This window comes from Fopius arisanus, unplaced genomic scaffold, assembly GCF_000806365.1.
Source record: "Fopius arisanus strain USDA-PBARC FA_bdor unplaced genomic scaffold, ASM80636v1 scaffold00121, whole genome shotgun sequence".
NCBI lineage: Eukaryota > Metazoa > Arthropoda > Insecta > Hymenoptera > Braconidae > Fopius > Fopius arisanus.
Window position 1 is genome coordinate 131,031 of NW_011887860.1, and position 25,251 is coordinate 156,281.

Consider the following 25,251-nt stretch of genomic DNA (forward strand, 5'->3'; position numbering starts at 1 on the left):
CTTGACAAAACATAAAAATTTTTCACATTGGCTTTACAGTGTCGTCAGAATCGTCAGAATCAATGTGGTCGATTGATGTATAGGTATATACGTGTGTATATTTTGTCGTGTATCCACAGCACTCAAGGCGATTATAGAGAAGGCAAAAGTTTATCTAAAAATCACGTTAAAGTTTGAAGTCGATCGCTGCTATGGAGTCATTGGTGAATTATGGAAGTGACGGTGAAAACAGTGACAATTCAGAGGATACAAAGGTAAGAATCATTGAACTTCTTCTGATCACAGTATTGGCAATGTATCGAAAACTTTGAGTCATGACGACGCCTGTATAGAATTGGTCAATCCTCAATTACTAGATGTAGGCATATGACTCGAATGGATTCCTGGGTTATATATGTCCTAATATTTGGATTCTAGTAAAGTTATCAACTTTCTTTGCTATTTCCTCGTTCACTTAATAGATTTTGGAAATAATTATATAATCAGCACCGATTGTTTATTTTGTAAACATTTGCTGCCACTGGTGTGTTAACGCCGTGATTATCAAGACGTTTTTTTTAAAGTTTGTGTGATGTACAATAAGTATCAACAATTCGGTCGAAAATGTATCTCCTCACTTTCTATTTATGACATCATATTCCTGAGAAAAAATCTAAATCTGTCTATCTGTTAAATCAGTGACGAACTATGGAACAACGAAGATTGCATGATATTTTTGCTGTAATAGAGAATATATAAATACATCACGACCAGTCTTCTCTATATGTACTACTCCTTTATATCGAAGTAACGATGAGATTTTGATGAAAATTGATATACAGCGACTTTAATGCAAAAATGGCTCAGTTGAATTTTTAAAAGCCCGGATGGGCCAGAATAATAGTTATTAATTTTCTTATTTTTCAACGATTAACAGTGAGTCTTATGGCAGTTCATGGTTTCTTCTTAGTTTTGAAAATTCCAACGATGAGTTTTTCATGAACATTTTCGAGCTATATTTACAGATGTGAAAGAACATTTTGCACCTTGAAGAATTTCGATTCATGGGCTATAAATGTCGAAAATAATGAATTAAGTGTGAAATCAAGGGATGTGGCAACAACGCTACTGAGGTTAGGTGAATTCTCATTAGAGAAACACAACATATACAGGGAAACACATCACACAAGCGTGCAAGTCGTTGAGCAATGGTGTCAAGCCAAACTACCACGCTAATCAAAGTCATTAGTACTCTAGCTTGACTCACGCTGTACCGGGAGTACTACCTTAACGACATAGAATAAAGCCTAACAATGATTTATCGAACTCCGCCGTGCGGTGGCAGTGCGTACACGGTGTGAGTGATATCTCAATAAAATATCACCCCCGGGTACTTAGCCGACAAAAGTCAGTAATTCGAAAAACGCACTTATGTACTCGATTGTACATCGTTAGTACATGATTGTACCTATAAAATTCTTGTTTGTACATCAACTGATTTATTTAAAAAAATTAATCAAATTTCGGCATGATCTTAGCCGACAACAAATTAAAAATTGATCAATAAAACCAAATTAGGGGTGTTTTCCGAAGGAAATCGTTTGTACATTACGAATTTCATGTTTTCGTCGTTTGTACATTGATTGTTAATGAGTTAAATCCATTTGAAAAATCATGGTTTAAGTTGCGCGTCCCTATATCATCGATTTCTGCGCTTTGTTCTGTGTTTAAATGGGGTTTTATTGCATTATTCTTTTCTTTACGAGTATAAACATTGAATCTAACAGAAATTGTACTATTGAGATGTGGATTCTCCATCAAACTTTCATTGAAAGAAATATTGCGCGCATCTACGTCATAACAAGACAGGTGAGGGAGGCCGCGGTGAGAGGGCACAATTCATTTTTAGCCACCATGTTCATTTCGGAATGCAGTGGAGAGTCATTTTTGGAATTGAGTATTATTGAAAAGCATTATTGGGGAATGTCCGTACATTCGAATTAATCGTATTGAAATGCATTCACTATAATTTTGAGGAAATGATAGTTTGATTTTGCTTCAATTGGGAGTAAAATCTTTCTCCTTTATGAATCCCACAGATGGAGCTCAATTTTTCAATTTGTTCCTAATTTATAAACATTTGAAAAAAGCCATAAGCCTCCATTTTACCGCACTGCCCCCTACATACATTAACGAGTAGCAGTGATAGGATCTGCGAAAACCCATTTAGACACAGAACAATGCGCAAAAGTCCATAATATAGGGACGCGCAACTTAGACCATGATTTTTCAAATGGATTTAACTCATTAACAATCAATGTACAAACGACGAAAATATTAAATTCGTAATGTACAAACGATTTCCTTCGGAAAACACCCCTAATTTGGTTTTATTGATCAATTTTTAATTTGTTGTCGGATAAGATCATGCCGGAATTTAATTAATTTTTTAAATTAATTATTGATGTACAAAAGAAAATTTTATAGGTTCAATCATGTACTAACGATGTACAATCGAGTACATAATTGCGTTTTTCGAATTACTGACTTTTGTCGGGTAAGTACCCGGGGGTGACGTCTTGTGGCCCCTGGTATTTTACCATTTGCCGAACATTTTGAAAACGACAATTAGTTTTGGGTAGATTGAAGGATTTCAAACAAATACTGAATAGTAATAGAACTAGCAAAACATAGCAATTTAATGCGAAAAACATTTCTTTTATTTGGCGCTAAAATATGAAATTTAACGATGAAAAAATCGATTGTAATCAATTATCATTTTAACTCGTTGCTTAATCGATGTGAGGTTGAACAAAACAAAAATTTTTCTTAAAATCCTCAATAGAGGTAGACCGTGTAATAATTTCTTTAGAATTTTATGGATTTTCATGCCATCGAAACAATAAAGATTCGAAAACGACCGACGCTTTATTGATTGAGCCAGGTCAAAAGAGAAGGGAAAACGATTCCACACATCGCACTACACATTCTCTATGAATTATTTGAGTGAGGACAAAAATGAATTATATTTTGATGCAAGTGAAATCGCTATTCCGACGATTTTTTCGACAAAAAAAGAAAAAAAGCAATGTCTTCTAAACGAATGATCCGATCCAGCGTCTATCTTCAATAGAAAATATTGTACTCAAAAGAGAAAGCTTTCTGACGAATTTCAAGTTGATAGGCTGATTTTCGAGAATCAGAGAGCGTGCACATCGAATTATATTGAAAAACATCAAAATCGAAATATCTCGAAAAATTTGTGGAAAGACATATCTATTCTCAATGATTTTTATGGGGCATTCTCTGAAAAAACGAACCTGAATAAAATTTTGAAATTTGGATTTGCTAATTTTTTTGTGGGTAATAGTAAGTAATGAGAGAAGCATTCATTAATTTTTTCACAGATTTTCTCTGAACCGTTCAATCAAATCAAAGCTTACCACTTTTATTTGACCAGGGGTAATTTTTTAGTTGAGAAGAGATATGAGTGGGTAAAAAATTCAAGAAAATTAAAAATTTTGTCAGATATTAGGTAAAAGTTGAGGTTAACTCTGTTTCCAGATTCAGCTTGATCGGTCAACCCGTTTTTGAGAAATCGTGATTTGTTTATAAATCGTTTTTTCAATCTTTTTTTTTTGGCTCATGATTGGCTCCATGGGAATCAGTTAAAAATTGGAAAGTGAGCCTTGAAATAAATGATAGTTATTGTCATTCTTACATTTTTGAAAAGAAATTGCTGTTCATCGCCTCACTCGCACAAAAATCGAGCTATTACCTTCAAATTTGGACGAGATTGTCCTTTCATTACTACAACGGATGGTCTTGAAAATGGGCTTAATTAAAAAATGACTGCCTTCCCCACCGCAAATCAAGTCGCGAACAAGAATGCAACGTATCTGTTAAAACTGGCAACAACGGGCTGGACATATAATCCGTGCATAAAACAACCGGAGCTACAATAATTCTAATCTGAGTTCGGTGGCATTGAGGAGGCTAATCCGACCATCCGCGTATTTAAATCTAATGTAATCTAGATTAACAATATAAAATTTGAACAGAAAATCACGTTCGACGGTTGGTCCATCCCGGCCTTAAATGAATAAAAATTACTCATGGATTATGCCGATAATAAAAGGGGGGGGGGGGGATTCGCTGAGCTAAAGGTATTAACTCGCCACTAAGGGCTCAAGCCTTTCCTACAATCTACGATAATTTGCAGTCCTATATACACTTAAAAATTGACAAAGGCCCTTCTATCTGGAAGATAGAGAAAATCTCTAGTGCGCGTTTACTAAACAATTAGCAATCATGACGCATTATAAATCGCCAGTGAAAAACTTGTACCTTTGGCCGTGTTTCGTCAACGGAATGGGAATGAAGCCGATTCATTGATTTGTTTTCCATAATTAATTCTAGGCGAAAAAGTAAAAGAAACGAAAATTAACAAATCGTTAATGATCTCTTTTGTGCCATGTTACTTTGCAGTATATGAGGAATTTAGTATTAGGTTTGTATTCTATTGGGAATTACCTGATGATGTTTGGTTTTGCAGACGCCTCGGACGAGAGATGAAATCACAGAAAGTCGAGCCAGCGACGTGAACTATGACCCAGTACGAATGGACATGAGTGAGGTATGGAAATGATGCATGAAATAATATGAATTAATCTTTTCCAGTCCTTGTACTCATTAAGGACAGGACTAGAGCGGAAGTAATATTCTACACCGGTGGAGTAGGGTTGAGGGAAGAGTACTAGGAAATTCACGAAGTTAATGGTGGTGACGAGGTCATGTTTTTTTTGTCTTGTTACGAATTGACTCTCATTCGGGCATGTCTTTTTTTAGTATAGTTTCACTGACATTTTATAGATAAAACATAAAGTAGCTAGCCGATTTTTGCAACTCAAATCTCTAAAACAGCGACCCGATTATTTGTGATCACTTCATTTTTGATAAAAGTTTTTTCAAATTCGTCTCAACTCTACATAATTGTTTGCCGACATGTAGTAACATTTGACACGTTCGAATTAGAGAAGCTGATACAAATGGGAATCATTAGGGGAAAACCTATAATCCATCGCTAGAATTTGTATTTCATTCTCGCCCATTCTTATCATCGCCTCGGCAGTTGAGGAATAATGTAGTGTCGAGTAATAATGATGGGCGGAGTTAAACGTCTTCGTATTTCAATCCGGATTCAGCTGTTGGAGTTAAATTTGTGTCAACGACGGTACGTTGTAATTCAGTTATTGACTGCGAAATCGTAAGTCGACCTTTGTTCCTAGCTCTTCAACTTTTTATCAAGAAAATCCTGAAGGGCTTCACACATTGTATGATTATGCAATGCGATTGTAACATTTCACGATTTAATCCACACGCTAGATTAGGTGCTTTCGGGAAGTTGCAATGCTCCTTTTTTATGAGAAATAGGCAGCCCAGACTGTGAACTCTTTGGCATTTTGGGTGGGTGACACTATTATCGACCTACTCGTTTTGTTCTCCATGAAATTTTCATACATCAACAGGTGTATATATAAGGTGTGTACATTTCCGTTTATCTACTAGATTTGGAACGGCAGCGGAACATGAATTCATACTTAAAATCATGTGCCACCACCAATTAATTGCGAGCAGCAGTTCTACACTGTTCAAAAGTTTTACCGAAATTTTGCGACAAGTGCCTACTTCATTAAGACTTATAGCCATTTTTCTTCAAATTCATGACAACTGTGAATTTGGGTTGAATTATTTGATGAAAAAATAATACAAGACCACGGTGAAATAACAAAATCGTGATCTATTGGATTATGGATAGGAATTAGTAAATAATAAAAACTAATTAGGTTTAGACTTTAACGTTTTTTTAAACGCACTCAGAAGGTATATCTTTCTCCTATGACCTCTGCAACCCCACTGACTCATAGCAATCAAAGTTTTCACGCTCTGGACCCATTTGACATCAGGTCCATGTTCATTCATCTCTCTCTATTTTAGTTTATATGAACTATTCCCCTTATCCTGATGCTGCTCTAATAAAAATTATAAAATAATAATAGGAGCCAAAACAGCTAATATAATATAAATAAAACAGCTAAAACATACCAAGCACTCTCAATATAATCCTTTTCTGATTTTATTATGTTTATGCAGACATTGATAGAAGGTCGCGTTTCAGTTCTCCTGATAGAAGGTATGTCAATGCCGTACCATAAAAGATTGAATGCAGGAAAGAACAAACTGATATTTTGCCTTTTTAATTTGTACTGGAATTTTCTCCTTTTATTAATTCTTTCTTTTAATGTTACTACTCATTATCAGTGAGATATAAACATGACCAATCAACTGACGTATTTATAAATGAATTCATATACGCCATCAATATTTCAAAGTGGATACCCAAAGTGTATATTGTCATTTGTACTTACCATTACCACTCTCAACAGTGGTTACTAGAGGAAAGAGACCGAGTTGTCTTCATCGTTTAACTCGAATTCATCGTCTGATTTATGACTCATTAATTCGGTGCATTTAGTAATTCACCTGTTCTATTTTAATTTGAAGAGGTATGTGACATTTCGTTGTGTTCTTGGATGGGTAAATCGCAAACAATTTAATAATCCTACAAATTCTGAATCTTACAGGTTTTTCATTTTGTTTTAGCATTAGAATAGACAATTTTTCGTGAATATACTATCAACAAATGACGCATTATCATGGATAGACAGACCGTAATTACTTTCTGTTCTTTGCAATTGGTGGAAACTCAGGTGGAAATTCTCATTTTGGAAATATCTTCTCGGCTTTCCGTCTTCTAATCTTATTCCTCGGGTAACACTTCAGATGGTAAATTCCTAGAGGCTGTGAAAGTTGACAGAGAAAAAAAGGGCAGATGGGGAATTAAAACCTTTTGGATGACTGAGGGGCCCGCTCAGGACTGCTTTACGGCGTATCATGATATCCCCGTATTTTACTATCAACGCTCTCACCAGCTAATCTACTCGGATAAATAATAAGGAGCCTTATATAGTTCGGATGCATTTGTGACCGGATGTTTGAGCTCACGTAATTAGCAACCCTCGTTTTCGCCTTGGGCAGTTAACTCCTCACTCATTACCACTTCATCGCCCTTTTATCGAGATATACTATTTTTAGATCCCGCGAAATGAATACAATATTTTGGCTAACCACAATTAGCTGATCTGGTTCTACTTAACGAGAACTCTCGCTGGCTGCAAGAAACCGTGCAATCCGAAGATATTGGTTGACCCGTATGCTACTCACATTCATCATTATCAATTAGACAAAACCAACATGATCTCGTAAAAACGTGCGGAAAATGCCCTTTATCACTGAAAAATCGAAAATATATGTATATATGAAATGGAATTATATCAATAAGTAAATGGGACATCTCGCCATTTCGTGAGAGAATATTAACACGTAGCTTCTGTTGGTAATACATGAATTCAATATCTACGCAACTTCGGCAAAACGTCAATGCTGTTGCGAGGGCCATTCCTCAAGCTCTACCCCCAAGCCCTAACGAAGCATCATAGGTGAGTAGAGGAAGCCAATACGAAGGTAACACTAACAAAAAGAAAAGATCCTTAAGGGCCGCATGGCCCGTATCTATCGAACGTAATCTTTTGTTCCAATTCTATCTAGATAGCCTGAAACATATGGTTACACGTCAAAATCTTACACATCAATATATCACACGACAAAATATCACAGGATAAGAATAAGGGAAGTTTGTACAGGTTTCCCCATGTTGTGACGTCACAGGAATCGTTCGAAAGGATTGTGGATTAGGTAGGGAGGGGAATAGGATAATTCTCGATACAATTTTTACAAGAAAAATATACTGAAAAAAATGGATAGTCCAGACTGGGATTTGAATCCGGCACCTCCTAACTGAGCTATCCGGCTCCTAGCCATTTTTTCATGTCAGAGTTGTTGTACTTATCGAGTTCCACCGTCTTTCTTACGGCAATCATTTTTCAGAAAAACAGCCGAATTTTGATAGCATTCCACATCTTATGACGTCACGGACAATGGTTAAATAAGAGATAATATGACGTGTGATATTTTTTACAATTATATTTCGACGTGATACCGAATCATATAAAAAGTTCGTATCGAATTTGTGTTGCAGGCACCACTCCAATGGTTATAAAAAGATAATGAAAAAAAAAGAGGAAAAATTATTAATAATAATTAATAAATCTAAATCGCGATAATGATTGCAAAGGATCTACTAAGTTTACAAAAAAATAAAAAATACGCAGCTTACCACTGCTCTCCACTGGTATGAGTGACAGCTAGACGCAATGGTAACCTGCGTATTTTTATAATTTTTTTTTTTGTAAACTTGGTAAATTATTTTCAATCAATATCGCCATTTAGCGCCTTTTAATAATTTTTTCTCTTTTTTTAATATTTTTTTATAAGCATCCGAGTAATTCCCGCAACATAAATTTGATTTCAAATTCTAATATTTTTTAGACTAACAAGATAGAATTTAAACAAAAGATGACGTTCGATAGATATGGCCCATTCGGACGTTAAATGAAAAGAAAGAGTTTCGAAAGGTTAAGAGCAAAAAAAATGCATTTGAGGCCCGAATGGACCATCTATCGAACTCGATCTTTTGTTTAAATTCTATCTTGTTAGCTTAAAATATATTAGAATTTGGGATCAAATTTATATTGCGGAAACCACTCGGATAGTTATAGAACAAAGATAATGGAAAAAAAAGGTGTTTTTTTCTTATATTCCGGCCCTTTTTTTCCCTCTTTTTTAGCTAATTGGCCCTATCCCACCCTATGCATGTGGTTGTGGATCCTACACTGTACCGTATTCACTCTCCTCTAGAACATGGGAGTGACATCGGAAACCACAGGAAAAACCAATCAGGCCGTTGCTGGCTAGATGCCACTGAGCTACCCCCTAAATCGCGAAATTGATTGAAAGGTATTTACCAAATTTACAAAAAAATAATGAAATATATGCACCTTATTATTACGTCTAGCTGTCATTCAATCCAGTGGAGAACAATCGTAAGCTGTTTATTTTTTTAGTATTTTTTGTGAACTTGGTAGATCCCTTTCGATCATGATCGCTCTTTAGCGCCCTTTAATCATTCTTCGTTCTTTTTTTTTAATTATTTTTTTATAACCATTCGGGTAGTGCCTGCAGCATAAATTTGATCCCGAATTTTGATATATTTTAGGCTAACCAGACAAAATTTAACCAAAAGATCAACGTCCATAGATATTCTATGCGGTCTTTAAATTTGTATTAACCAATGTGTCCATTTGGGGAATCTCTTGAGGCTATTCTGTATACTTTCCCATTTTCAGATGTACATACAATGTCACTCATCGAATATTCCTAATTTTCTAATAGAGGTCATTCACCATGTTTATTACTTTTAGCATTCGTTTGGTTCACTCCATCGGTAATCCAAAATCTGTTTGATTGATTCAGACAAATTATTCGGTGAGCACGATTGAATTTTTTCTCGCAAAACAAAAACGGTTCTCGAGTGATTTTACATTTATAAAAGCTTAAGGTTGTTGTCGCGAGAGAGTTAGGCTTAAAATTTACTACGCTCCGGGTTGATCTTCTGCTAAGCGGAGAATCCGAGTTAGAATATAAACTTTTGCAGGTATATAGTTCCACTCGACTCACGCACACAAGTATCTACCATGCATGGATACATGTACACACAGCTAACGCTAAATGGTGCCGATCGTGGCAACCGCGCCCAGCGTATCTCTGTTTTCATGTGTCTCTCTTTCTCACTCAATGTATTTATTTTATTTATAAATCGTCCCTTTGATTCGTCATTGACTATTCCAAATAGATTCGCGCCACTCGAGCAAAAAACGTTGTTGTCGCGTCGCGCGCAACAAACCCATGCGCTCCGCCCACTGGGAGAAATAATGCTACTTTGAAAATTTATTGCTCTACTACGAAACTGACGATCACTTTCTTTTTTTTTCAGTATATTGGTGGTCACTATTTCTACGTTCTGTGTTAATTTCATCAAAAAATGTCGAGTGGTTTTTTTTTTAAATAAAAATGGTGGAATGTATTTGAACCCATGTTAATTCAAAAAATCATATCTCAGCTCAGAAACTGACGATTGGTTTTTTGTTGTGCTCATTTTGGAGGGAATTCTAAGAGCTATCTATAGCGAAAATTTTAAAAAAATCTGCCGAAAAAAAACGGGTTTACACGACAACAACCTTAATAAAATCCTCCACTGCCGACCATTTCATTAAGGATAAAAAAATATATGTCCATTGAGTTGAATCCAACTGATCGAGTCGTACACAATTATTCGTATACGTGCTCCCAGTGTTAAATATTGAACACTTCCATAATTTTGTGATGCATATAAAAGCCTTCCTACTTTTCCATTTTTGCTTAGTAATGCGTGGTCCTCGCAACATCAAAGAAGATTATTTCACAGAATATTAATTTATCAATAATTTCTTTTCTCTCGTATACCCTTTCGGGTCTTTACGGTTAGTTGGTTCCCTTCCCACCCCCCGAACCCCCTGTACCGCATTTGCTTGAAGGGAGGGAAAAACCTCATCTGAGGGAAAAAACCTGCCCAGGTACAGTCGTCCTTTTGACAGGACTACCGCTCGGCAGTGGAACCGTGAGATCAGAGCGCTATAAATTTTTGACCGCCGGTGCCCGGGATCGAACCCGGATCTCTGGCATGCTAGTCTAGCACTCTAACCGCACGGCCACTACCGTCGGTTAATTTATCAATATTAACATCCTGTTTATAAAGTGACACTTTCTTCGACTTATCTCTCCTCTTTCCACGAATTGTACGCGGGAAGAGAAATCCACCAAAAATTTCCAGATAAAAAAATATAAAAAGTGATGAACTTGAGAAATCGCTGAATGTCTCAGATTTATTTTTTTCAATTTCTATGCAACTGCTGGAGAATGATTCCTTGGTTGGGATGATGTGAATTTTTCCGTAATTTTCACTGAATATTTCTCTTCACGTGAAAAAATTTCCCCAGCTGGAGGGAGATTAATTGCCGGTCGATATAACCAACTCGCATGCGTCACAATGGATTTTTTCACACTTGAAATTTCATGATTAATTTTTTTATTTTTTTATTGTTCTGGCAATTCTTAATTTTCAGTTTCAAATGGCACTTAAGAACCATAAAAATGTTGAAACAACGAGTAATAATTTCTCTGAATTTTCAATCTATAAAAAATTCAATTGTATTTAATGTCGGTTTTTCATGACGAGCTTGAAAAATCAAGCTTTCATTGAAAATTAAATAACCGTTTATCGTAAACAAGCCAATTCCTAAATTTTCAAGATAAATGAGGAATTTAGTGATGGTTTTTAATTTGAATTGCATTCAAGCTCGTACAATTGGGAATTCAGATGACTTTGTTGCTGAAATTTTTAAGGAAATGGTTAACAGTGTAGTACCTGAAGTTCTTTGAAGAGTTCATCTATATTTATATATTGCAACGTGATTCGTTACAACGTGCAATGCCATTGTTTATTATAATATAAATTGTTTGTGTTTGATATACCTGTTTGATATAAATGAGTGTTTTACCTATAGTTTTAATCGCTGAATTTTTACATATTTGATGTGATGAAAATGGCACATACGTAATGCTGATTTGATAAATTAGAGTTAATTTATTTCTTTTAAAAAATGTACACAAGAAAACTGGTTGAGAATTTATATTGAATTTTTAATTGCGGTCGCCTTATTACGAATACATTTAAACTTATTAATAATGAAAGTCCCTTCCTATAGGGTCACTATTATCTATAAGAATTTGCGTTGCCATTCACATTAGCTAAGTACTTCAAAACAAAATCTGAAAACACTCTTTTGTAATCTAACTTGATTTAAAAGTTTAAACCCTCTGAGGGTTTTCTCCTGATATAGTCCTGAAATATGAATACGTATTATAAAATCGAATATGTAAATCTGAAAATGTCTAAGTAGGAAATATAGCCCTCCTTTGATTTCTGTCAATCTCCGATGATGAAATTATTAATGCGGTAGCAAAACCACACTAACGAAAATGAGGGTTTCTTTTTAGAATCTAGTTATAGTAATAAATTGTCCAACTTTGATTCTGGAAGTTTAATCTCTTTATTTTCTCGTTGTTATTATTGTTTTTGAAATTGGTTTAATGAGGTTATTTCTCATTTCCTTAGGACAGCAATAATAATAATTCTACGGAAGATTCGGAAAGTGAAAGAGGCAGAAGCCCACAAAAATTCCATGAGTCTGGTAGGATGGACAGGAGGAGGCAATCTCCAGAGCAGAGGTATGATGGTTATTTCCTCTTTTTTCATTCGGAAATAGTTAGGTGATTAAATATAAACATAATGCAAGCGAATAACTTATCAATAACATTTTCCTCCAAACTAATTGACTCTCTATGCAAATTGCTAACGGTTAGCTGTATGCAGATAGTTTATACGAATGCCTGCAAACCGAAAGTCCGTATTATGCTTTTTGACGAACGAGAAGAAAGTAAGTGCTTTCTACTCGTAAGTGCGAAGTACTCACCTTCCTCTGGTTCATCAGCGAGCAAAGAATAATAAACTTTCCGTGCACGGGGTGTGAAAAGTCATATATTTTCTAGTAAAAAAAAATCCGAATTTTTAGAAAAAGATATTTTTATCTAGAATCTCAACTTGTTTTCATTTTATGTCTTTTCAGGCATAGGCCTGGTAAATGTTACGCACAGGTTCTAACCTTGGGCGGGAGATATTATTTTTAATAAAATTGAATCGTTATATTGAGGGTCAAATTCTATAGATTACAGAAAGACCTGACACAGGGAAAAATGCGTTAAGAATTGACACCTCATAATTAACGAAAAAATAACTATTATCTCTTGATTGATTTTCCATACATAAATTTATAAAAACTGAACTTCTGGACTTTTATAAGGCTTGCTTGTAAAAACTGTACAATAATTAATAAATAGTCTGGTTCACCGTTGGGGGGGATAAGCTATTTCGAAAACAATGTTGCGGCAGGTACGGGAAAATGTCAGGGTACTCACTCTACTTCTGGGGTAACACGGGGCTCTTCTCGTCTTCTGGAGTCTCTCCAGTTTCCCCTCCATAATGATTGCTGAGGGTCTTTGGACGAGATGTCGTGAGGGGAGCGGCATCCATCACGGCATCCATCCCGGCGATATCTCTGAGTTCTTCGGGGTGTGAGGGCGAGGAGAGGACAAGAATTTTTGCGTCATACCTAGATGAATAGATCGATTTTATTCCGCCCATTACGGAAAGAAAGTGGCATATTCTATCCCTCAGATTCCTGCGGTTCTTGAGGATCCTCAGGATAACATAACCCACATCGCTCCCGTCATTTACGAATAAAAATCGAACTTTTCCGTGTAGTGATGGCGCAATGAACAATGTGCAACGGCTTCACCTCGGGTTGGTAATTAACACGCGGATGAGAATGCCCTGCTTTCCTCACGTGGGGCGCAATATACTATTCTGATGAATTTAATTAGGTTAGGTATGATAACGTGTCTATCTTTTTGTCCGAAAATAGAGGCAAATTATAATTTTTTTTACCTTTTTTTATCATTTACCTTGGCAAGAAGTGACTCGTACAGTGTCGCAATCTGTACTTTAAGGATATCCAAGTACTTTTGTGAAAATAGCAACTGTTTTCCCATTAAATTTTAGCTTTGTCCACAATTTCATTACTTTTTTACCTTTCCGAATTTTTTTATGTTTAAATAAATTTTTTCAGTAATTTATCAAAGAAATATTGTTATTTAATGATCTTTAATGATCGCATGGCAACGTTATACATGTATAACCTACCGGGGATGGATGCTTTTTGGATAACTAGGGTTTTATACGTTTTTTGTAATATACATTATATTACATTTGTGGGACTTGAAAAGCATGTACCTTGCGTAAAATACATGTACATGATGTCAAAATAGTATATTTCGTAACAAGTGCAGAGAAGTGATTCTTCTGGTGTGGGAAGTGCTATAAAACTCCCGCATGCCAAAAATCAATTTTATGCACTTGTTACGAAACATACTATTTCTTCGCAATCGTGATGAAAGTGTATGAAGTATAATATATACTATATTACATATGTAACATTTCAAAAGCATAATGTAAGATACATATCTTACATTATATACATTTATATAATGTATAAATTGTATTATTGTTACTAAACATAAAATACCCGGTAATTTACGAGTTAAGAGCATATAATTTCCATTCAGATATTTTACCTCAAGTACTTTACATATAAACTCTTGTGAGTAAAATACAATTTACGCGTAAAATACCTACTAATTTATCAGAAGTATTTAACGTTCCCAAACCTAGGTAGGTAACACCAACTCCAGCTAGTTAGGAGTCTCTCAAACAGACTGTTGCCAAACATAAAAAATGTGCGGATTCAAATCATCCAATATGGCCGTCAGCCAAATGTAGAGATTTCCCTCCAACTTTTCTTCATTCTCCGTTATGAAATTCTTTTTTTTCCATGTCTTCCAGAAAACTAGAGAATCTAAGAAATAAAGTCATATGTGATTAATGGTACGAAAAAAAAACGTTCTAAGTTGCCCAACGGTGGGATTGAAAATGCAAGTGTGGTGCTCTTATGAAAACTGCATGGTGAATTTTGTTTTTCCAGAATTTTTTTCTAGAAAAAATGTTTGGAAGCTCTCCTTGAAATTGTACCCAAAGTGAAGATTGAATCTTGTTTTATATTGTCTGAAAGGGATTTTACTCAGAAAAAATTATCGCTATAGTACTTGGATATTCTTAAGGAGTTGTTGTCGATATTTTCTTAATTTTCATGTTTTTTATGAAATTGTATCAAATGTGCCTCAGAAATTTGTCAAAAAAAAAAACAAGATATAAAACTAGTAATTTTTGGTCCCTTAGTCCGTGAAGCAATGTTTCACGATCGCTGCGAGATTGTAAAACCCTGGTCTACGCGCTCACTGACAAAAATAGTATATTTCTCACCTAGGGAGGTAAAGTAAAGAAGGCTTGCCCACGTACAGAATTAACGCCCGCGTCGAAGGCGAGAGTGGTAAGCATGTGGGTAGGCCTTCTTTATTTTACCTTCCGTGGTGAGAAGTGTGTACTTTGCTCCCGCTGGGGAGAGAATATTTTTCGTCACTCGGCTGTTTAGAACTTTTCTGACGATGGTGAGGTTAAAGTCCGAGGTGAGACCAAGGAATGCAAACACAATCGGCATAAAAGTTCTTAACGGCCTTGTGACGAAACATACTATTTTATGGATGGGTAGATGTACGCAAATAGTAAGGTACCACAACTCTCGCCAGCAGTTAGCATCAACCAAGGCAAGGTATAAGTGGTGCCAGGCGAACTCTACAGGCTCGTGCTTCTCATTTTCCGCCGCTTCTTCTTCTTTTCTCATCGTCTGCGCGGTTAGTTTTCTCTTCTGGGTACCCCCGCGGCGGTGGGTTTCTTCCCGCGACGAAACCTCCTATCTTCGGCAGTCCACCCCCACGACAATTGGGAGTACGGGTAACACTCACTTAACAACACTTAATTGCGCGTGTCCTCTACAGATCCTTGTCTAGACTGCAGTCTCTTTATCCTTTGGTAAACCAGGCCCCTTAGGGGCGAGGCACCTTGCTGGGCACGTATTCGGCAGATACCTCCTGGGCACTCCACGGTGTCCTCCGCTAATTCCCGTCCCGTTGCCTTGGATGGATTTATTATGTTAAGTCTATTATCGGGATTCTATTTTACATTTACGCGGTGTATTTGTTATATTTTCCCCATCTCGACCTTCCAATTTTTACTCATTTACATTCCCATTACGGATTTCATACAATTCTCTTATATTTGATGGTCTTTAATCATATTCTCATTTTTTGTACGGGTAATAAATTTCGGGATTGATCAAACTGCTAAACAATGACCGATAAATTTTCCGGTGATACCACAGATGTTGCTAAACAATGAAAAACAGTTTACCATGGAATTTTAATTTGAGATAATTAGAGAAAGCTCACAGATCAGTGGCATCTGTAGGTATTATTCCGAAAAAGAGCCTGTCGCGAAAGGCAAAAACCCAAAGGTATCTCTGAAATTATCTCGTTTAATATCATATGTGTGTAATTTGGCGCAAGCCCTCGGGATTTCGATAGTACAAACGCCAGTTTACGACAGTATACCTAAATACTGAAAAGATCAATAAAATCATTTCGCGGCTTATTCATAATAATGAGAAAAAATGACCATAAGTTATGTAAGAAAATGCAAGAAAATACATCAATTCAAAGTATTTTGGTCTTTATAATTTTGGTATTTTCTGAATACTATCTAATTCTAAATAATAATAACTGTGATATTTAGTATCTAAATAGATATTTTTAAAACAAGTTCGTCAATCATTGGTGCATTAGTTTTTGGCAGTGCACTTATACTCGTTCGCTTTTCCATGTTGAAGTATGCAGGTAAATGATAGTTAGATACTGGTATATGACATTTTGGGATTAGTACACTGTACTATCACGATTATTCCCAAGATCATCGCTCACATATGTACCAACGACTTAATTTTAATTGTCCGTTGAACGGTGCCGTGAAGGGAAATGTTTGGGAACATAACCAAAGATTATTTCAAGAAATAATAACATTTTTTCTAACATCTCATTTCTCATGTAATCTCTCAGAAACTTTAGTGGGTAATCAGCATTTATACCTCCTCCAATTCTTGATGCTGAAAATTGAGGCAAATCCTGATTGTTTGCCCATAACTTGTAGAAACGGACTCTAATTGTGCCTGAACCTAGTTGCAATAAATGAAGTCATCCCTTCAAGACATAAAATTTGTCAGTTTTCATGCTCGGATAGATTTACGGATTTTCCCCCTCTCCTTCTTTTCTCGAAGTAGTTCAACGTGTGGTGAGGTACTATCCTCACCAGCGCTTAGCATTATCTACGCGGAGAGAAATATTCAAGAAAACTTACGGAACGCTTCACGTAATCCGCAAGCGAGAATGATTTTTACGGAACTTCTATAGAATTCGGGTCCGTCATTAAGACAGTACGAATTGTTGTCCAATTTTTTTGCAAACTAGAAAGTCTAACTGGGATTTTACGAATCATTAGGTTCAAGAATTTTTAGGTACCATTTCGTAAATTTTTTGTGCTTTTCAGGTCATTTTTATTGAATTTTTCTCTCCGTGCATGGTTCAAGATGGGAACTTTCAAGCACCATAATATGATTTCTCTCTTCACGTTATTTATTATCTAATAGGGTGCGGCTGAATTTTGTTTTTAATTTCGCTAAGTTGTGTTATTAATTGTTAATTTAATTCAGTTTCGCAGAAAAAATCATTGGACGACTTATATATACTGATCACCCTTCAGTCTTTCATAACTTGACGATACTCTTTTGGAGTGATCAAAACAAATCTGTTATATTTTTTTCTCTTATTCCTAAACCGACCAAAACATCTACGTAGTAAGAGGCCATTATTGAAGAAGTTGACATGCTCTCTTTCCTTTTTCACGAAAGGGTACTTGCACGTTTGGGTTGACGTATGCCCTTCCCTTCTCAGCGATTATCAGCGAAGAGTGAGTTGATATGCTTGATCTTAAGAAATGTGAAGGGCTTGAAGGTCACTAGAAGTGGAAAGTGGGTGAACGGTAAGCGAAAGGTATATAATGGCGTGATAGGAAAAACGTTTTCGTCAATGATGAGAGCCACTTTCCCAGTTTCCTGGGTCTTCCCTTGATGAATGTGGAAGCTGATGTATACGTGGATCTTTTACCACGCTAAAAATCATAGCACCTGGGAGCTGTTTCTATAATATTTAGAACAATTAAATCGTTCATTAAGAAATTTCGTTTGGAAGGATTTAAAAAATTTAAACTATGAATGTTTCAAATACTAGTCCGTATTTTTTAAAGTATTCTGTAGTGCAAAGAAAATATCCACTCCCTATATTGTGCATACCGGCCTGACTTCGTAAAAAACATTATATTGAGCTCCTAATTCTGATTTATAAAGAAGCCGGACGTTGCCTATTCTGCGCTTTTCGTTTCAATTGAAAAATTTTTTTTTAGTCAAAGATTTGATGTCAAAGATTTTTAGAAGACTGATTACATATAGTTTTTAGTACATGCGTTTATGAGACTCTCCCGCGAACCCATCTAACTTGCAATAGAAATCGAAAATTTCCTAAAATAATTTGGCACATTAAGGATCGGCGTTTGTGGCCCTTAGAAACCCCAAATTAAGAACTGTGGATCGTTACCAAATAATCCTTGGTCCCTAACTCTCGTACAAATAATTCTTGTACTCCTTGAGATATTTCTTGACCCATTTACTGTTCGATTTCTAATCGTGATCTTTCAATGACCGACCTGAGTTGTGTCTACGGTAATCCAACTATCCTAGACGCCTTAGAGAAGCTTCAGTCCCCAAAAAGCTTAGATACGCATCCTCCTAGTTTTCTGCACCAAAAGTATTTTAGCATTGTCAATGATAATGTTTCAACATTATCAAACAGTTTCTCGACGGAACCTGGACTCATGGGTAATTCTAAGACTGCTCCGCAAAGTCGGTCCCATCGTGGGAAAACCACATACGTGATTTTCTTCTGATTTAAAGTCCTAAAACTGCTGAAAATGCTTCTCTAATTCATCGACGTAATGAAAATGTCCTCACGATATTGACGATGGAAATCGGACCTTTGTTAGTCCTTCACAAAAAATGATTTCATAAACGCATTGAACTTCTCTACAGTCCCGGACAGTAATATTTCGACCGGCATTAAAGCGCACCTCCCACTACTCACTATTCATCTGAAATTTACCGCAGTGACCTTTGAGACCTCCGCCTTTTTTTAAGGAAATTAACGCATCGAAAACTTCTTCTCCCCCTATAATAATGGCCCCTTATAATCATTCTTTCATCTTCTTCATCTTCACTGAACCGTTCAACTAAAGACCGAAAGAGTTCCTATAAGAGCCAAATAATAATCACAATCTGTGTGGTCAATCCCTGCAGAACGGTAATCCTTTTACAGGCGAACACCAGAACCCCGCACTCCTAGGGATAGCTCCAAGCAAGACAGAGCTGATCGTCTTCATCAGGAAGTACGATCCCGTCGGGAATCAGATGATAGAAGACATGATACGGATATGAAGGATTCAAGAGATCGAAAATCTCGTAGTAATGGTCGTCGATCACGCGATGATGATCGTAGAAGTTCCAAAAATATCTCAAGGGAGGAGTCCCGACGCGACGAACGCGATCGAAGTGACAAAGATCATCATAGAGATCATCACAGAAATGATAGACGAGATAGGAGAAGGGAGAGAAATAGGAGACATTCGAGAAGTGATCGAAAGGACCGATACAGAGATGATAGATCCTCACACCATAAAGACAAGGATAGAGAAAGAGTTAGGTCAAGATCCCGATCAAAGGATAAACCAGTGGCTCCCTTCAGGCCGATGTCATATAGAGAAGAAAAGGGAAGAAGTAAACTAGCACAACTGGAGAAGCTGGGGATCGAGCTGAAAACACCCGATGGCAACTCCGTGACACCTAACCTGGAACACAATTTCTACAACCCCCTGGCCACTGCCACGCAAGGAAAATATGCTGAACAGATACAGAAACGAAAACTTCTTTGGGCAAACAAGGTAATTTTATTAATTTCTCATTGCAATATACAATATGGTAGGCACCTAATTACACGTAGAGTATAATTATGAAATTCAATTTAAAGGATAAGCTTTAGTGAACTCGGGCGAAACCCTAAATCTATTACATTACGAGATCTACTGCGCATTCTCCCTGCGATGAATTTGAATTTTCCTGTTCGAGCTGACAAATAGGGAAATACAAGTACCGAGTCATTTTGCCACGGATGAATTTTATTTATGTGTTATTCTTATTTCACGTATTTAACGAAATTAGCTCCCATTCTGTCTAATTTTTTTCTCATTTTTGATAATATTTTTCACCACTTTGAGCCTGAAAAATGCTGCCTGTCTTTTTGCGACAAATCGATCATTGCAAAAAAATCAGCTGATCAAAAGTGAAACAAATGAAAAACCCCTTGCTGTGCTCATAGAGGTGGACTTTTAACTGGATCGCAGAACTATTGATTCGCCATTTTGATTCTTAGGTAGGCGGCCGGTATTTTTCGACCGAATCAATCATTGAGCAAGAATCGAGTATTGGGAAAAAGTCGACTAATCGAAATTAAAATAAAAGAAAAACTCCTTGCTCTTTTAATATAGATGGATTAGGCAAATGAAGTGTGCTTATGCTTGTCCCCTTCTTCTCTCTCAAGGATTTTTTGGGGTATTCATGTGGCCAGTGAGTTTCCTTTGCCGACTTTTTGGGATTTCCTCGGGAGGGTGCAATTTTATGAAATTACTAATCACATACTTTTTCAGTGCAATTTTCACGAAACTATTATTAAACAGTTGTTTACCTTGTCTTCATATGCTTAGGCGAAGTCTGATGAAGGGCAGGCGCCGACAACAGCTATTGCTGGGACAAACACCTGGGTAGGAACGACCTTCACTCACGACCAGGATGGAAAGATGACGGCGAAATTCAAGAGACTAATGGGAATTAAAGGTGATGCTGCTCCTGCTGCTCAGACGACAGGATCTAAACCAGACATTCTCAAGAAACAAGAAGAAATGTTTAACAACATGGAACAACAGTACGAAGTGGCTAGAGCAACCACTCACACTCAGAGAGGCGTAGGGTTGGGCTATGCAAGTGGGACTTACCAATTTCCACGATAGATATTAATAAGTATTTCATTGATTGATCGAATTCAATTAGTGAACAGTACGAGATAAAAGTTTTCGAAATTTCTGAAAGAATGTTGAAAAGAATGAAAAATCTAATTGAAAAACTTTGTAAAGTCACTCGATGAAAAGAAAGAATGGGAGAAGATAATTTCCGAATTTGTGATGAAAATGAGTATTTCATACTTAATATATAATAATAGTGTCAATCAAATTATTGTTTGGAGGAGAATTGTAGGATAGAAATCGGTAGAATGATGTCATTCGATGGAAATGATGCCACGGAAAAATGTCAGCAAATGTTTGTGTCACTCTGTCCATGAGGCAGCGCTTATCTCATCTGTGAACGCTGTTAAATAGGCGCAATTATGGAAAATTTTGTTAGGCAGTCAGGTGAAAAAGAATTTTCTAGCGCATGCTAAACAGTTACTCTGTTTCTCAAACAGCTTCGTATTCACCAGGAGAGTTTTATTCGATCATGGAACAGGAATAACTATTTCAGTTCTAATAACATGTACAGAATTAGATTGCAAACGGAAAATTTGATGCTAAACATGACGATTTCTCTCTTCCCCATCCTGAAACAAATGATCTTGAAAGCAAAATTGAGGAGAAATGAATTTATACGTGAGCGCGGTTTCCATGCTCCAGTTCTGCTACTCAATAGTAGTTACGTCACCAATGAGTTTATAAAAGATACAAAAAACAAATAAATAAATTAAAGATAATAACATTGAACGTATTCACATTTTTCTCTGCTGTTATAAAATATACCATTTATTTACAGTTTATTTCCTCATCTCTTCATGAATTAATTTCAAAATGATAAAAAATGAAGATTTTCATTTATACACAGATTATTTAATTTGCTGTATTTTTTTTGTTTCCGTTAAGTTCTTTGATAGAAAATGTTGAAATTCAATTTTTGAAAGACGGCAGCCATTTCTGGCCTATGTATAGCTAATCCATTGGAGCACCAATTCCCCACCAGAATTAAATGATTGTACACCTCCTTATTAGCTACTCCAGCCTTCCTGTCCATCAATTGGGACAAGTCTTTTTTCGTTTCAAACCAGTAATTAACTAAATCCTTCAAGTATTTGTGATCTGATCGTGACTCATCATAGATTGGAAGACCAGTGGCTAATTCAAACATTACGACTCCATATGAGTAAGTATCGACTTTTTTCGAAAGTGTTTTGTTCATCAGGAATTCATCCGGAAGATAGGGCCTTGTTCCTTGAATTTTACTGATCTGAAAATAAATGAGTCTTTCAAACCAAAACTAGTCAATCAATAATTTTGTATGCGAATTTCAAGTGGTTTAAGGATAATCAAGTGAGATAGAAGGAATAAAAAATACTGCCAATATTATAAATATTTTTCAATACACTGATGAATTCATTAAGCAACTATTCGCGAGATTTCAGATAATCTAGGAGCAGGTAGACAACATTGATAAATCCTAAACTTACGACTTATGCATGAGGTTAAAAGGAGTATCAATAAGTAGAAAAAATGTAAAAGTCATCTATCTCCCATCTAGCCTTATGTATGAACAGAAACTTAAAATTTCTTGTATGCTGTTACTCTACTCTCAGGCTGTAAAATCTTATACACAAGACAGAATGCGCGGTACAGCGCGCTGAAATTATAGAAATCATGATAGGAAATTTCAAAATTAAGTGAGTCCTGAATTCAAATTTGCAGTCTCAAATGACCGAACCAACGAAGAATAAGCATGACAGGCTTCCAAGATATCGATGGTCTCCATGCTTGTCCTTTTGCTATTTTCGATTTTCCAATTTTATCTAGAAATTATGTAGAACTCTCTGATAGGTAAAAATATGAAGTTGGAGGGCGATGTGTATGTGTGCGGATGGTTAACTTTTAGAAAAGGGTAAAAATAAATGGGTAAATGGATTCTAAAAAATTTGATTTTGTCAGGTCGGAGGTCCTAATGCGGATTGGACTAAATTTCAGCTCGATCAGTCCCGTAGTTGTCGAGATATCGTTCATTGCTTCTGAAAAGTTTTTTGCAAATATCTTAGAAACTATCCAACCAACTTCATTTCTTGTTGCAGTGTGCTGTATAGATTAGTCAGAATATATATATATATGTACATATATATCAGTTCAGGGGGACTCTTCCTACGAAATTTTCAAAATAAACTGAACTCAACTCATAATTGTACGTGGATCTATTCAACATAATTTACCTTCATTGAATCCTCCTGAGATCCCTCCCTAGCGAGTCCAAAGTCTCCAATTCTGGGCTCAAAATTTTTATCCAGTAGAATATTAGCACTCTTAATATCTCCATGAATCAGAGGTTTTTCTCCAATCTCGTGTAAATACTGAAGACCCCTTGCCGTGCCTTTGGCAATCTCATGTCTCTGTAGCCACGTGAGAGGCTGCGAACCGTATTTCAATTGTAATCTATCAGCCACGGATCCATTTGCCATGAATTGATACACGAGACAAGGTGCGTCTCCGCCCATGCTAAAGGCGTAGAGAGACAAAATATTCTCATGAGGACGAGAATTCAGGATAGTTAGCTCCCTTAGTAATTGTTGGAGCTGTTGTATGTAACTGTCATCTGTCTCTGGACCTTTTCTCTCAATTTTTTTAATTGCAACTTCAGTATTCTTCCAAAGTCCTGGAATAAAAATAATGCAGGTTTTTATATTTCATCACTCAGCAGATTTTTGAATCGTTTTGAAATTGGGAAATTTTTCCATCCATAAATATTGGAACGTTACTGACCAAGTACAAAACTTTAGATTTTTACATTTTGTTTTAAGGATAATCCGGCGAGGTAGAGAAATTGAAAAAAAGGAATGGATGTTATGACCACTTGATACTTTAATTAATTTATTAAATAACGATATGGAAAATTTCAAAGTTGCTGCTCATACATATGATTAAACGGGGCATTGACAACTGTCACACTTTTTCTACCTTGTCGGTTAGTAGTCGACATGGTGGGAAATATATTGAGCTTGTTTTTTTTTTTTGATGATCCATTTAACTCCATGCATATAAGTAGTAAGTTTTGGGCTAGTTAATGTTATTCTTCTGCTTCTCGACTATCTGAAATTGTGCAGATCGTTGGTTAGTGAATTCATGAATATTTTTTCAAATGTTCCTGATATTGACCGCTTTTATTAACGCTCTCTGGCCTGAATATCCTTAAAAATCGATTAAGCGGCATATGCTCTTTAGTCAGTTACTTATAAAAAACGGCTCTCACAATAACTGTCTCATTAATAAAGAATTCGCCTTTGATTGAGAGAAAATTGATAAACAATAATCATTTCCTAAATTAGAGGACTATCGAGAATATGCGAAGAATTTGTATGTCTGAAATTACACAAGATAAAAATGACACTTATTATGACAGCAGCAGAATCGTACTTCCGCAAATATGGAATTCTACGAGTCAATAAAATTTCATTATGTAATTTACATAAAATTGGGAACAATAACTGAATTATCACGATAATGAACAATCCCAACGCAAAATATCATGACTTTTTAAATATCTCAGACAATCATCTAACCGTAAAGCGGACTTTAACGTTTCCGCCATCGAATCTCTAAGCAATCAACGGATCAAAAAAATAGTGGATGATCAACAAATAAACATTTTTCACCTCTGAAAACAGTTCCAAATCCTCCTTTTCCTAGTACCCGTTCTGGATTCCACCTGTCCGTAGCACGACTAAGCTCCTCATACGAGATTTGCGGTAGTGTTGTTTCCTTTCCAAAAGAAAATCCATGGCCTTTCAAACACCGAGTTCCAGCGCGGGCAGGAATAGATGAAAGCCTCGATCCAGCTCCGGGAGTCACCACGAGTAAATTATTAGAGTTGCTGGGCACTGCTTGAAGTGGGCTGCATATTTCTGGTTTATTCATAATCTTGACACTATCTCTAATCCCTCTATTTCTTGGGATAAGCATTTTCTCTACAACAGGGATTTGATGAGTGGCGTGATTGAAATTTTGAGTTCCAATCTTCGAGTCTTTCTGCGACTGTTTTTTTCTGCCCAGAACCGCCTGCAAGTTCCCTTGACCTCGTTCAATTAATTTGTGATACTTAGAATGCACGAAGCGTTTGAGGACCAACATGGCACGGTAATGCTGCATTTGAGATAGTAATCCAAATAATTCGGATATCGTGTGATTGTGGTGACCCCAAAGTTCTAAAAGATGGTCCGTCGGGTTTTTCTCCTGTTGGAGGGATGATATTGTGGAACGAGCGTAATTCATCCATGTCCCTGAGTGGGTCAATTATGTTGTATTAGCAGTTGTAAGACGGCAATATTAAATTGGAATAGAAATTGTCAAGTACAATTCGTTAATTGGGTGTACTCGACCCCTAACAAATCAATTGCTTTTTAATGTATTTCTATGTGACG

General features: G+C 36.3%; 2 protein-coding genes across 6 annotated transcripts in view; one reads left to right on the plus strand and one right to left on the minus strand.

Annotated features, from left to right (window-relative positions):
• LOC105271720 (arginine/serine-rich coiled-coil protein 2) lies at positions 1-21,568 on the plus strand. Of its 4 annotated transcripts, none has more exons than XM_011313442.1 (7): positions 223-254; positions 4,535-4,594; positions 4,660-7,044; positions 7,135-7,538; positions 12,212-12,324; positions 19,081-19,702; positions 20,522-21,568. In XM_011313442.1, the coding sequence occupies exons 5-7, from the start codon at positions 12,293-12,295 to the stop codon at positions 20,822-20,824; spliced, it is 957 nt and encodes a 318-aa protein (XP_011311744.1). In that variant the 5' UTR covers positions 223-254; positions 4,535-4,594; positions 4,660-7,044; positions 7,135-7,538; positions 12,212-12,292; the 3' UTR covers positions 20,825-21,568. The 4 variants fall into 4 exon arrangements, with proteins under 4 accessions (XP_011311742.1, XP_011311744.1, XP_011311745.1 ...); XM_011313443.1 differs by having other exon boundaries at positions 4,660-6,749; positions 6,823-7,538; XM_011313441.1 differs by having other exon boundaries at positions 4,660-7,538.
• Positions 21,278-25,251, minus strand: part of pll (serine/threonine-protein kinase pelle) — a 12,191-nt gene continuing 8,217 nt past the window's right edge. For both annotated transcript variants that reach the window (XM_011313439.1, XM_011313438.1), the window contains 3 exons: positions 24,487-25,110; positions 23,050-23,489; positions 21,278-22,085 (listed from right to left, as the gene is read on the minus strand). In XM_011313439.1, the coding sequence (XP_011311741.1) occupies positions 21,720-22,085; positions 23,050-23,489; positions 24,487-25,110 (1,430 nt within the window). In that variant the 3' untranslated portion in view covers positions 21,278-21,719. The remainder of the gene's footprint in view (positions 22,086-23,049; positions 23,490-24,486; positions 25,111-25,251) is intronic.

What these genes read in the sequence shown, in the direction of transcription:
- LOC105271720 (XM_011313440.1), top strand. Translation starts at nt 192, where the DNA reads ATGGAGTCATTGGTGAATTATGGAAGTGACGGTGAAAACAGTGACAAT. An exon ending in AGGCAATCTCCAGAGCAGAG is followed by an intron (nt 12,325 to 19,080) that starts GTATGATGGTTA and finishes ATCCTTTTACAG; the next exon opens with GCGAACACCAGAACCCCGCA. An exon ending in AACTTCTTTGGGCAAACAAG is followed by an intron (nt 19,703 to 20,521) that starts GTAATTTTATTA and finishes TCATATGCTTAG; the next exon opens with GCGAAGTCTGATGAAGGGCA.